Source organism: Oncorhynchus tshawytscha, linkage group LG14 (assembly GCF_018296145.1).
Source record: "Oncorhynchus tshawytscha isolate Ot180627B linkage group LG14, Otsh_v2.0, whole genome shotgun sequence".
NCBI lineage: Eukaryota > Metazoa > Chordata > Actinopteri > Salmoniformes > Salmonidae > Oncorhynchus > Oncorhynchus tshawytscha.
The window spans coordinates 26,870,541-26,885,668 of record NC_056442.1 but is presented as its reverse complement, the minus strand read 5'-3'; the positions used below and the strand labels follow the sequence as shown (position 1 = coordinate 26,885,668).

General features: G+C 42.6%; 1 protein-coding gene across 5 annotated transcripts in view; it reads left to right on the top strand.

The window, feature by feature from the left end:
* Positions 1 to 626: 626 nt before the first annotated feature.
* Positions 627 to 15,128, top strand: part of LOC112266889 (MAP/microtubule affinity-regulating kinase 4) — a 62,686-nt gene continuing 48,184 nt past the window's right edge. For 2 of the 5 annotated variants that reach the window (XM_024444791.2, XM_024444793.2), the window contains exon 1: positions 628 to 1,640. In XM_024444791.2, the coding sequence (XP_024300559.1) occupies positions 1,593 to 1,640 (48 nt within the window). In that variant the 5' untranslated portion in view covers positions 628 to 1,592. Of the gene's footprint in view, positions 1,641 to 15,128 lie in introns of all 5 variants that reach the window. The other 3 variants (XM_024444789.2, XM_024444794.2, XM_024444792.2) reach the window with 2 other exon arrangements.

Genomic DNA, 15,128 nt, shown 5'->3' with positions numbered 1-15,128 from the left:
GACTAGATGCTGATTAGAGAGAGTTTGACGTGTGGAACTTGTCAGGTTCACACTGTTTCAATAGTGACTCACTTTCACACACTGCTCTATCCCCCATGCGAAACCAAGAAAAGAGCTAAACCAACATTCACTATATGCCTAGCTCAATAACAAAATACAGAGTGCCCAGGGACCACAGCAGAATGAGGTGTTCATGGGCCCGACCCTCTCGTGTCCGATTTGTACAGGTGAGACTATAGTCTTTGGTGATGTGCTTCTGCTGTCATCACCCACTTGGTATAATCAATAAATAGACATGAATAATATAGATAGATTAAAACATAAATTATATACACCAGAGAACAGATGGTTTGTTCTCATAATAATATAAATTACAAGTGGAGGGAAAATTACATAAAAGTGCAGTAGTTTGTTGCTTTGTTAAAGTGTGTCTTCTTCAGACAGGGCCCTGTCGCCCCTGTTGTCAAATGCCCTAGAGATGCTGTCTGCAGCGTCAAGTGATGACATTACTGTACAGAATATTGCTTGCCAACGTGGTTGACGTGTGGCTGGTGCTGGTAACTGCTTTTCTACCAATGAATGAATGGGGGGATTGTCTCTTTAAGAATATGGGGGAAGGGTGTGTAACTGAGCCACCGACGCTGCCCTGCCTATTATTTCTCTTGAGGTTCTTCCCTCTTGCTCTTGTCATACAGTTTGGAGATGCCGTTTTCTGTAGGCAAATGTTACAACTGATAGTTATGTAGGATATCTGCGAGAGTCAAAGTTAAATAATTTTTCGAACGTTGAGTGTTATTCGACGGCTACTTTTTCAGGAAGTGGTCCATCACGTGCAGAAAGAGAAAGGGGGTAACAGTACATTCGCCGATGCTCTATCCGCAAGTGTCATGTCGTTGTATTGTTTCTTTTGACGGTTAATTATTTATTAATTAACTATGAAATGTGGGCTGGCAATTAGGCTTAAGTCGTTCAGTGTTTTGCCTTGGGAGTGGTTGGTTTTGCGAGCATTATTTGGCACCCCCCCAAAAATACATATTTTTCAACGACAGACATCCACCCATGGTCGTGGTACGCGCAGGCTACCTGACCAATGTTTTTTGTTTTGACAATTGTTTTTTTAATCGGATATAACAAACTGCTCTGTTCTTGACATACACCCACATTCATCACTGGAAACACAGAATTGCTTTCAAAAAATGGTTTTAGTATAGTAATGGTGCGATAGTGACAAGAAACCTATTTTGGGTTCATTTTATTTTCAGAATGAGGTATATCATTGATGCCTTTCTTCACATGAAGGATCAACCAAACATGAAGTGGATAGCCTAGAAGGCTATTCGGACAGTTTTCTAGACAATTGTCGTGTTCGGTGTTGGCTTTTTACAATGAAAATGAGTATTTGAGGATACAATTCTGTCTCACTGCTCTCGAACCTGGGGTTGCCTGTAGAAAAGGCGTCTATTGCCTTGGAACACTGGCTAGGCGGTGGAGCGGCCAATGTCGACCGTTATCTTCGGTAGAATATAATCCTGTATATAACTGTTACCTACATAAAAACCAAGTAGCCTAATAGAAAGGATACCTCAGGGACAATGTCTTCTCGTGCAGCACTACCTGGGAACGAGCGGAAATCGGACCTCGTAAGTATTTAATACATTTTATTGTCTTGTATAATCTTTTGTAGAGGGGTCTGACTGTCATGTGCATTACACCCTTTAAATGGAACAGTGGCATGGAATCAAGCTAGGTGACATATCAACGTACTAAAAAATGACAGGAGGATGCATAAAGCCGATACAATCATTGATTGCTGGCTGGCTGTAGTCTATTTGCACTGCTGTTTAAACCATCATTCATTCACTCTGTACATTTTGTTCAAGTGAACAGAATAACCCATAATACATAATTTTGAGAGAGAGCACATGCTGCGCCTAGAAAGTCTGGAAATCAATAATGATACATCTATAACACTGTCATACCATTATGTAATAATATGTCAATTCAATGTGACACATGTGGCCTAGCTAATGCAGTGGCAGGTGTGTATACAGTCTCCCAGGCACAGATATGTCACTTTGGTTTCATTGTTTGCTTCACACACTTTTTTTTAGGATTGGTGAAAAGAGGACATTCTGTTAATCATCATAGAAAAGCTCTATACCTCTTCTAATTCCCGTCAATCATGAAGGAGATGTTTGGCTTGAGTCTAGTCTGCTCAGTACAGTATCAATGCTGTAGAATAACAGAGCTTAAATAACAAGTAGCTCACCAGTTTTGCACAGACCTTCTTGACGGATAACTGGCATTTAAAGACGTGGATGTTGATTAAGACAGCCCCCCACACCTCTCTGATTCAGAGGGGTTGGGTTAAATGCGCAAGACACATTTCAGTTGAAGGCATTCAGTTGTACAACTGACTAGGTATCCCCCTTTCCCTTTAAAGCTAGACCGTTGTATATGTTTACTGACAGTGATCCTCGGCCAGACACTTTTAGAAGTGTGAAAATCCACCCGGTATTTTGATCACAACATTGGACGGGCCCCAGTTTATTTCTTTATTTACATAGACGAACAATAGATAGATAGACAGTTATATTATGCCACGCCCACATAGCATATTATGTTCTGCTGATTGTTGTTGCTTTTATTTGTTGATCATCCTCTGCTACAATAAATATCCATTCAAATCCTATATCTAAGCAGGTCTCACATTATCATGCCACTGACTTGGTCCTTCCTGGAAGGAATGGCATGCAAGAGTGACACCATCAAAGGCAGATAGATTCACTACAAAAGCATTTGAGTTGAATTGACAAAGCATTTTTGACAGGTGGATATATCGGAGAGGTGTAGGGTCTGTCTAGCCCGCTGTGCCCACCCTCATCCATAATATTAGGGCATGTCAGGATGTTGGTTGATTGGTGTGGGTGCAGGGCTAAATTAGGATAATATTACGCAACTACAATACATGACCTGAGCTTACATTGTTTTTCAAAAATATTTATTAAAAGAAAGGGCATAGAAATCTTCGAGACATTCATGAAGCAGATCATGCTTGTTGTCCTCTTCAGAAAGGACGGACTTCCAGAAGGACTTCCATTGTTTGTTTACATCACATCAAGTGAGTGACTAGACGAGAGTACATTTTTGACAACATGATTCTCTTAATTACAACCTCTTTATGCTCGCTTCGAGGAATACAACACAGAGTCTTGTGTGAAAGCCCCTGTTGTTCCAAATGACTGTGTGATCTCGCTCTCCGTGGCTGAAGTGAGTAAAACTTTTAAACAGGTTAACACTCGCAAGGCTGCCAGGCTAGACGGAATATCAGGGCATATTCTCAAAGCATGCGCAGACCAGTTGGCAAGTGTGACATTTTCAATCTGTCCTTGCCTGGCCTAGTCTGTAATCCCAAAGACAGTTTTAAAGAAGCATGATATGAAGAAAATGTAGTCAAAACAAAATAAAATGCTATTTGTCACATGCGCCGAATACAACAGGTGTAGGTAGACCTTACAGTGAAATGCTTACTTACAGGACAGTCCCTCAACCAACAATGCAGTTTAAAGAAAACTTTGAAAGGCCTATTTCAGAAAAAAGAATAGCATACTTGTCCTTATGTGGCTATGCCAAATGGTTGTGGGCTACACTAGTTCATTTAGCAGACAAAATTTGCTTAGAATTCCATGGCATTATTTTATATTATTTTATAGTATGAAGAATACAAAGCTGAATAAAATAGAAACATTTTCTCAAAACGATTTGAGGGAGTGCACTCATGCGGCTATTCTGTGTTGAGCGGCTAACAAAGAAATAGGTACTCCTATATGCTTAATTTAGAGTTATTAATGTAACTTTAGTTGTTCTACAAACGTTGGGCTATATGTTTTGATTTTTAATACATTGTAAGGCTGCATGATGACACAAATGATTTGAAAGAAGTTGCTTGAAAGCACAATGGGGAAATGGCTACCTAAATATGATCCCCAATCAGAGACACGATAAACAGCTGCCTCTGATTGGGAACCATACCAGGCCAACATAAGACATATAATTCCCCTAGATAACCCACCCTTAATCACACCCGATCTAACCAACAGCTCTCTGTGGTCAGGGCGTGACAATATGGAAGATATTTGAAGAACTGTCCACATTTACTTTTCGTCAGCCAAGAAGATGAGTAGGCCTAACGAACAGCAAAAGCACTAGGCTATGTCAATCTACTATCCCCCATAGTACAGAAGTCAACCTATTCTATTCTGTGCAAGATTTTGTTTTTCTCCAAACATAGTCTGGTACGGTTGTGGGATGTGATAGAGCCCAAATTATTACAACCACTAGCATCAAAAAACCTTTTTTATGCAATGTGGCTGATGCAACGGATCAGAATGTTTTGCTTAAAATGTTAATAAACTATTAGGCTATTTCTTCACATTATAAGCGCAGCAATGCGCACATGGTAGTAGGCTGTAAGCATGAATGTTCCATTAGCGGAAAACACCATTATCAAAAGTGACCCCAAATGCAATTATGCATGTACAGTTGAAGTCGGAAGTTTACATACACTTAGGTTGGAGTAAAAATAAAGTGGTGATCCTAACGGACCTAAAAAAGGGAATTTTTACTACGATTAAATGTCAGGGATTGTGAAAAACTGAGTTTAAATGTATTTGGCTAAGGTGTATGTAAACTTCCGACTTCAACTGTAAGTATTCAGATCCTTTGCTATGAGACTCGAAATTGAGCTCAAGTGCATCCTGTTTCCATTGATCATCATTGAGATGTTTCTACAACTTGATTGGCATACACCTGTGATAAATTCAATTGATTGGACATGATTTGTAAAGGCACACATCTGTCTATATAAGGTCCCACAGTTGACAGTGTGTGTCAGAGCAAAAACCAAGCCATCAGGTCAAAGGGGAGTGTCTGTAGAGCTCTGAGACAGGATTGTGTCGAGGCACAGATCTGGGGAAGGGTCACCCCAAAAAATCTGCGTCATTGACGGTCCCCAAGAACACAGTAGCCTCCATTTTTAAATGGAAGAAGGTGACCAAGGACCTGATGGTCGCTCCGAGAGAGCTCCAGAGTTCCTCTGTGGAGATGGGAGAACCTTCCAGAAGGGCAACCATCTCTGCAGCGCTCCACCAATCAGGCCTGTATGGTAGAGTGGCCAGACAGAAGCCCCTCCTCAGTAAAAGGCACATGACAGTCCACATGACAGTTTGCCAAAAGGCACCTAAAGACTCTCAGACCATGAGAAACAAGATTCTCTGATCTGAAGAAACCAAGATTGAACTCTTTGGCCTGAATGCCAAGCGTCACACCTGGAGGAAACCTGGCACCATCCCTACTGTGAAGCAAGGTGGTGGCAGGATCATGCTGTGGGGATGTTTTTCAGCGGCAGTGACTGCTTAGACTTGTCAGGATCGAGGGAAAAACGAATAAAGCAAAGTACAGAGATATCCTTGAGTGGCCCAGCCAGAGCCTGGAATTGAACCCGATTGACCTGAAAATACGAGCAATGGACATTAGACTGGTGGAAATCTGTCATTTGGTCTGATGAGTCCAAATTTGAGATTTGTGGTTCCAACCGCCGTGTGTTTGTGAGACGCAGAGTAGGTGAACAGATGATCTCCGCATGTGTGGATTCCATCGTGAAGCATGGAGGAGGAGGTGTGATGGTGCTTTGCTGGTGACACTGTCAGTGATTTATTTACTGTTCAAAAGTTTGGGGTAACTAAGAAATGTTCTTGTTTTTGAAAGAAAAGCTATTTTTTTTGTCCATTATAATAACATCAAATTGATCGGAAATACAACATTGTTAATGTTGTAAATGACTATTGGAGCTGGAAACTGCAATATTTTATGGAATATCTACATAGGCGTATAGAGGCCCATTATCAGCAAACATCACTCCTGTGTTCCAATGGCACGTTGTGTTAGCTAATCCAAGTTTGTCATTTTAAAAGGCTAATTGATCATTAGAAACCCTTTTTCAATTATGTTATTACAGCTGAAAACTGTTGTTCTGATTAAAGAAACAATTAAACTGGCCTTCTTTAGACTAGTTGAGTATCTGGAACATCGGCATTTGTGGGTTGGATTACAGGCTCAAAATGGCTAGAAACAAGACCTTTCTTCTGAAACTCGTCAGTCTATTCTTGTTCTGAGAAATGAAGGCTATTCCATGCGAGAAATTGCCAAGAAATTGAAGATCTTGTACAGCGTTGTGTACTACTCCTTTCACAGAACAGCGCAAACTAGCTCTAACCATAATAGAAAGAGGAGTGGGAGGCCCCGGTGCACAACTGAGCAAGAGGACAAGTACATTAGAGTGTCTAGTTTGAGAAACAGATGCCTCACAAGTCCTCAGCTGGTAGCTTCATTAAATAGTACCCGCAAAACACCAGTCTCAACATCAACAGTGAAGAGGCGACTTCGGGATGCTGGACTTCTAGGCAGAGTTCCTCTGTCCAGTGTCTGTGTTCTTCTGCCCATCTTAATCTTTTCTTTTTATTGGCCAGTCTGAGATATGGCTTTTTCTTTGCAACTCTGCCTAAAAGGCCTGCATACCGAAGTCACCTCTTCACTGTTGACGTTGAGACTGGTGTTTTGCGAGTACTATTTAATGAATCTGCCGGTTGAGGACTTGTGAGGCATCTGTTTGTGTCATGCACAAAGTAGATGTCCTAACTGACTTGCCAAAACTATAGTTTGTTAACAGGAAATTTGTGGAGTGGTTGAAAAATTAGTTTTAATGACTCCAACCTAAGTGTATGTAATCTTCTGACTTCAACTGTATGTAAAACACAGGGAAATCCAATATTCTACTGCACTGGCCCTTTAACAAAAACCATATGTTGGTTGTCCTTTATGTGACAGAAATGTTGCAGGTCAGGGATCGAAATGATTGACCTGCTCTTGGTGTCAACTGGGTCACACGCTCCTCTTGTTTGAAATCTCTCCATGGAAACCCAGGAGTGTTTTGCTTCCCAGTCCACTTTCCTCCCAGTTCGACATCTATGCTGAGTGAAAGGTGGTGGCGTAAAATGAGAAAGCCCACACCGATCTCCTCCTATCATGTTGGTCGCGCCATACCTCCCAGAAAGCCCCATCTGTAATTAAAATTATTTTAGATTGTATCGTCTTCCTCGGTCTCGTTCCCTGGGACAGCCTGGGGGTGTGTGGGAGAGTGAAAATGTGTTGCGTGCAGGTTGACGTAGTGTATCAGGATATGTGCACAGTAGGGTGGGACGGGGCATTTATATACTTAAGATTTTGGTAAATTATTGGTAACACCAAACCAGACCTGTGAGGCTGTTGGCCTAAAATGAAGAATTTCTTGAGGGTAGCATATTTGGCTCAGTAAACAGTTGATACAACCACCATTTTCAATATTCACATGAGTTTTTCTGCTCGAATAGATGATAGGCCTACACATTGAAGTAGACTACTAACCAGAAGATGACATGATGTTCAAACTCCAAGTGGGGTTTCACTTGTGTTGTGCCCTTGTGTAAGACGTCTTCCTATATCCTTGTACATCAATCTGTGTAAGCCTAATCATTGTAATTCCATGTCTGTAAAGCAAAGGAATTTGTTATGTAGGTCAGCCTAATGATGCTTATTCAATGGAATATTATCTCTCTATCATCATAACTTGAATAATAAACCTAACAACACACATGGTGGCACACATTAGTCATCCAGATTTGAGATTTGCATAATCGCACTTGCTTCACACCTCCCGCTCCAGCATGTCCCAGGGATCCAAGTCGTTATGAGTCAGGCCACTAATGCTGTCTTAGCGCTGGTACAGTTTCACACCCCCCTGCATTGTGACATCCTCTGTATGCCCCTCATTCTCTCGCTTCTATCAGCACCATCTGGTAGAGGGACCTTTACTCTCACTCTCCAGTTGCCCAGCCAGTCCCATGAATGGAGTCCATGTAGGCCCCGTTTCTGTTGTTTTGATCAGTACCTTTACTTACCTCTATACATTTCTTATCCAGCTCAGCTTGCAAATTCGGCCCAAATACAAATAACCCTCCATATTGTGAACAAACTCTTAGTCATACATTTTGCATATAAACTTTTTGTTGTATTTACCTGTCAAGTTTATGGCCCCTTTGCAAATAATTCACAAGCCTGTATAATGCAACCAGATGCAGGTCTGAATGAATGAACAGGTTTTTCCCGGTGGCACAGAACAGAGCCATTGTGTGGCCTTGCGTTGATGGATTCATGATTTGGCTGTCTCTAAATGGAAAGGACTCCCCAAATCCCATTGGAGCCATGCAGGTCACGTAGGAATGTTCACAGTCTGTTGAATTGCATTGAACAGAACCTCGTATCAATGGTGGGCTATACATGACCTGCTCATATTGGTAAAGATGACTATCGTCTGGTAGAAAGGAACTTGACTTACTTAGGCTTGCTTGGTCATATAAATGGGAGTATCAGGCTAGTTTTTGGTTGTGTTGAACTGGTTCAGTTGGAAAGCTGTCAGGACAGGAGTCTATTTGAATTGCTTCAAGAACATTAGCACACAGCTCTCTGCACTGTTACGTAACCGTTGCACTCTGGTGTCACTTTACCTGTGCGTCTCCAGGGTTGAGTAAAGGACTGGGCGATACTGTATATCGTGGAGACTAGTATACCGGTATGGATTTTTACAATACCGTCTATAAAGGTATTTTGAAACAATGCTAAATAAATGCAAGTTCTACAAATTTGACTTTCACTGTCAATGTTGTCCTAGTTTGGTTGAGTATAAAACAATCAGAACTAAGAAAGACCAATAAAATCACTTAGAAATAATGTGTGGCCTTTCTAGGGTCATTCACTACTTCTAGAACTTATTAAGATCTTGTAATCTTCAGAAACTTAAAATACCGCCATACCGTGAAACATATTGTGATGTGATATTTTGTCCATATTGCCCAGCCCTAGCTGAGTGGGTTACCTAGCGACGCATAAGACAGCTGTTTCACCTGGGCCTACTGTCGCTTTCCAGATTGACTAGGCTGCGCTAGAGCATTCCACTCCTGTGTTCGACCGCTACTCGTTATTTGTTTCACATTTTCATTGTTGGATATAAAAGACTAAAACACCAGGAAATCAGCTCCAAGTGATTTTAATTTGGAAATCTTTTCCCAAGTATTCCCATGCATAATAGAGAGACATATTTGATCGTTTACCACTAATAATAATTGATTGGATTTATATAGCACTTTTCTACCAACTGAGGGGGGAAATGTGTAGCACCCACCTCAGTGATGTACGCCAACCATTTTTGTGCCAGAACGCTCACCACACATCAGCTATCAGGTGGAGAGGTGAGGAGTGATATATACCTATTAGGAAGGAGGGGGATGAGTAGGTGGCCATGAACACCGGGGTGAAAACCCCTACTCTTACAGTAAGCGCCATCTTTAATGACCACAGAGTCAGGACACCTGTTTTAACGTCCCATCCGAAAGATGGCACCCTACGTCGGACAATGTTCCCAAATGTAATCAAGGTTTGAAATGATTATGTTTTATCAAATATTATATCTGTTGAGGCTTCTTGTGGTCAATTTGCAGTCAAAAAATATTTATTTTATAATGTTCCGGCCCCCTGACCATCCGCTCAAGCAAAAATTGGCCCGCGGCTGAATCTAGTTGATGATCCCTGCAGTAGATGGTAGAGTCATGAGTCCTAGTTTCATTTCATGCCTAGTTTCATACAACAAATTATAGTGGACTCATAGAATGTGGTAGGATCTATCCTGTTTACTTAAGCCTAGCTAGTTTCACTGCACAGTACTGCTCGTCCTCCCCTGGCCTCGGCGTGGAGCGTCTGTTGATGTTGGAAACGTCGCATGACATGTCACAGCACTGCACAGAGATTCTGCAAAAGTGAAGTGGAGGGGCCCTCCCGAGTGGCACAGCGGTTTAAGGCATTGCAGTGCTAGAGGCGTCACTACAGACCCGTATTCAATCTCAGGCTGTGTCTCAGCCGGCCGCGACCGGGAGGGCCATGAGGTGGCGTACTATTGTCCCAGTTTCGTCCAGATTAGGGGAGGGTTTGACCGGCCGGGATGTCCTTGTCCCATCGCGCTCTAGCGACTCCTGTGGCGGCCCAGGCGCATGCACGCTGATTTCAGTCACCAGTTATATGGTGTTTCCTCCGATGCATTGGAGCGGCTGGCTTCCGGGTTAAGCGAGCAGTGTGTCAAGAAGCAGTGAGGCTTGGCAGGGCCGTGTTTTTTGGTGGACGCATGGCTCTCAACCTTCGCCTCTCCCAAGTCCGTACGGGAGTTGCAGCGATGGGACAACATTGTTACTATCAATTGGATATCACGAAATTGGGGAGAAAAGGGGTAATAAGTACAACAACAAAAAAATAATGAAGTGGACAGGAAAATGGAAGCACAAGTGTCAATTGCGAAAAAAGTATCTGGCAGAGTATGCAAACCTCTTCTGTCTAGCCACTGTGAGAGTGTATGTAAACAGAGGGAGACTGAGACAGTGAATCTGCTCTACAGGCTAATCTAGGGCAGTTAATTACATTATATCTCTGACCTTAGTCCTGCTACTTAGCCCCAGCAGACCCTATGGAGCCATTCATTACTTTTTAATCTGTGCTTGAGTTGCCCATGGGCCATCTGCCTTGTTCATGTATGAAACTAAGCGAGGTCCTGTACACAATCAAGAATGTTTGGGTCTTCAGCAGAAGGTCAGATAGGTATTTGCTTCCTGTGTGGGGTTATGACCAGAGCACAATTGAAAAAGCTAAGTGATATGGTAGGCTTACAGTGTTAGGCCAGTCTAGTGAAAGTAGTTTGTTATGTTCTGGTTTCACACATTGCACACTGTAGTAAAATTAACTTTCCTATTGAAGACTAATGGCCCTGTTTCTCTGAGCCAGTGCTCCTGTGTTCTTGCTGGTGTTTAGGCTGTTTCATATGGCAGTGCCTTATAGATGAACTGTATAGGCTGTGCAGTGCACTGTAAGTGGCTTTGGACAAGGGCATCAGTTAAATTCATTTCAGGCTTCTAAGATACATCGATTAGAGAACCTGACTGAGAACTTGTGTGTGTTTGGTTTGTGTGTCGTATGTGTGTGAAACCAGAGAGCCATGGCGCCCTGTTTCTGTGTCCACTAGAGGATGAGAGAAAGAGAGGGATATCCGACACAGGAAGAAAAAAGCAACATAAATAAGCAGTGGTGCTTGCTGGTAGAGTTCAGTTCCCTCCTTTCATCTGCCTTTGTTGATGTGTGTTTGTGTGCACTAGCACGTGCCTATGAGTGTGGGGGATTATTAGACCTGTTGCAATGATACAAATTAACTTCAAAGGAAGGAGGGAGTCTGTCCTGTCACTCTTAATTAATGGGTTAAATGACAGTGAGTGCAACTCCCCGAACCTGTTACTAATACAACATGACCAGATTTGTATCTGTTATTCGCTTAGTTTGTATAGAGGCTTAATCCTATGAGAGATGGAACATTTCCTGCTTTGAAAGCGAGATATACTCTCTCTGTCTGTCTGTCTGTCTGTCTGTTTGTGTAAGGCCATTTTGTTCTAGAACATATTTGTTGTACTGAACGAGAAAGCTTCAGGCACTCTTAGAGGCAGATTGTTACTCAAGTTTGACCCGCATTCTCTTCTGCTCTTCATACAAATACCTTTAGGAAAGACTTCTCATCTCTTCGGTTGCTGAGATATACTTAGGATTGAATGATCCTGATGATAGCTTTAGGGAAAGGAAAGGGGGGATACTTAGTCAGTTGTATGACTGAATGCATTCAACTGAAATGTGCATTCCGCATTTCATTTTTTTTAACCTTTATTTAACGTGTTAACGGTACAGGTTCCCCTAGGGGTACCAAACCCCCCCACTCAACTGAAACAGTGGCGCACAGAATGCAAAAATATTCTTAGAAGTATTTAACCTCCACACATTAACAAGTCCAATAGCTCAAATGAAAGATAAACACCTTGTTCATCTAGCCAGCGTGTCAGATTTCTAAAATGTTTTACGGCGAAAACATAGCACATATTTATGTCAAACCACCACCAAAGACACAGTCGATATACAGCCATTTTGTCGAACAAAAGATGCAATCACAAACGCAGGATTAAAAGAAAAATAATTCACTAACCTTTTGAAAATCTTCATCAGATGACAGTAATAGGACATGTTACACAGTACATTTATGTTTTTTTCAATAATATGCCATTTATATCCATAAATCACCGTTTACATTGACGCCATGTTCAGAAAATGCTAAAAAATGTCCGGAGAAATTATAGATAACTCCGCCAGATAACACCAGATAACAGCAATACACATCATAAACTTTGACTAAATATACATGTTCTACATATAGTTAGAAAGATACACTGCTTCTTAATGCAATCGCTTTGTCACATTTCTTTTTAACGTTACAGAAAACGTTCATTTTTCAATAATCTGAGACGGCGCTCAGACATAAGCAATATTTCTCCGCTATGTTGGAGTCAACAGAAACACAAAATTACAACATAAATATTCCCTTACCTTTTGATGGTCTTCCATCAGAATGTAATGGAAGAAGTCATACTTACCCAAAACATCGTTTGGTTTTAAGTCGTGTGTCTTTGTATTAGCATATGCTGCAAGTTCCAGCTGAAATACTACCAAAAATTACTTCTGGTCACGAACAGTTGCGCATCAAAACTTCAAAATTACATATTATATGTCGACTAAACTGGTCAAACTAAGTGCAGAATCAAGCTTTAGGATGTTCTAAACGTACAAAACAATTATCTAATCTATCGGACATTCTTGCTTGCTCTCAGGCATTCTGGAACAAAGTGACGTCTCTCCAAAATGCGCGTTCTCCTGACTTGGTATTTTCTCGCGACACTCAGTCTTTTGCCTCCCAAAGGGTCAAAACCAACGGGATTTGCACAATTAAACGCTGTACTGAATGAGGACATCTAGTGGAAGACATAGAAAGTGTCTCCAGATCCATAGCTGGTTGGGAAGGGTAGGGGCGATGATGTCAAAGTTGCCCCAAGTTTCAGGCTCCCAAAAATAGTTTGGGAGATTGCCTGCCCTGTGAGTTCTGCTATACTTACAGACATAATTCAAACGGTTTTAGAAGCTTTAGAGTGTTTTCTATTCAATAATTATTATTATATGCATATATTAGCAATTTTGGACAGATTTTTTTTCAGTTTACTATGGGCACGCAATTAATCCAAAGGGGGCAGTATTGTCCCGAGCATTAACTGGGTGTTAACTAGGCAAGTCAGTTAAGAACAAATTCTTATTTTCAATGACGGCTTAGGAACAGTGGGTTAACTGCCTGTTCAGGGGCAGAACGACAGATTTGTACCTTGTCAGCTCGGGGGTTTGAACTTGCAACCTTCCGGTTACTAGTCCAACGCTCTAACCACTAGGCTCCCCTGCCACCCTGCCTGCCGCATTTAACCCAACCGCTCTGAATCAGAGAGGTGCGGGGGGCTGCCATAATCGACATCCATATTTTCGGTTCTTCTTCTAACATTGCTGGCCAGTGTGTTTACGGACATATTCAATCAATCCCTATACCAGTCTGCTGTTCCCACATGCTTCAAGAGGGCCACCATTGTTCCTGTTCCCAAGAAAGCTAAGGTAACTGAGCTAAACGACTACCGCCCCGTAGCACTCACATCCGTCATCATGAAGTGCTTTGAGAGACTAGTCAAGGACCATATCACCTCCACCCTACCTGACACCCTAGACCCACTCCAATTTGCTTACCGCCCAAATAGGTCCACAGACGATGCAATCTCAACCACACTGCACACTGCCCTAACCCATCTGGACAAGAGGAATACCTATGTGAGAATGCTGTTCATCGACTACAGCTCGGCATTCAACACCATAGTACCCTCAAAGCTCGTCATCAAGCTCGAGACCCTGGGTCTCGACCCCGCCCTGTGCAACTGGGTACTGGACTTCCTGACGGGCCGCCCCCAGGTGGTGAGGGTAGGCAACAACATCTCCTCCCCGCTGATCCTCAACACTGGGGCCCCACAAGGGTGCGTTCTGAGCCCTCTCCTGTACTCCCTGTTCACCCACGACTGCGTGGCCACGCACGCCTCCAACTCAATCATCAAGTTTGCGGACGACACAACAGTGGTAGGCTTGATTACCAACAACGACGAGACGGCGTACAGGGAGGAGGTGAGGGCCCTCGGAGTGTGGTGTCAGGAAAATAACCTCACACTCAACGTCAACAAAACTAAGGAGATGATTGTGGACTTCAGGAAACAGCAGAGGGAACACCCCCATCCACATCGATGGAACAGTAGTGGAGAGGGTAGCAAGTTTTAAGTTCCTCGGCATACACATCACAGACAAACTGAATTGGTCCACTCACACAGACAGCATGGTGAGGAAGGCGCAGCAGCGCCTCTTCAACCTCAGGAGGCTGAAGAAATTCGGCTTGTCACCAAAAGCACTCACAAACTTCTACAGATGCACAATCGAGAGCATCTTGGCGGGCTGTATCACCGCCTGGTATGGCAACTGCACCGCCCTCAAACGTAAGGCTCTCCAGAGGGTAGTGAGGTCTGCACAACGCATCACCGGGGGCAAACTACCTGCCCTCCAGGACACCTACACCACCCGATGCTACAGGAAGGCCATAAAGATCATCAAGGACATCAACCACCCGAGCCACTGCCTGTTCACCCCGCTGTCATCCAGAAGGCGAGGTCAGTACAGGTGCATCAAAGCTGGGACCAAGAGACTGAAAAACAGCTTCTATCTCAAGGCCATCAGACTGTTAAACAGCCACCACTAACATTGAGTGGCTACTGCCAACACACTGTCAATGACACTGACTCTACTCCAGCCACTTTAATAATGGGAATTGATGGGAAATGATGTAAATATATCACTAGCCACTTTAAACAATGCTACCTTATATAATGTTACTTACCCTACATTATTCATCTCATATGCATACGTAGATACTGTACTCTATATCATCGACTGCATCCTTATGTAATACATGTATCACTAGCCACTTTAACTATGCCACTTGGTTTACATACTCATCTCATATGTATATACTGTACTCGATATCATCTACTGTATCT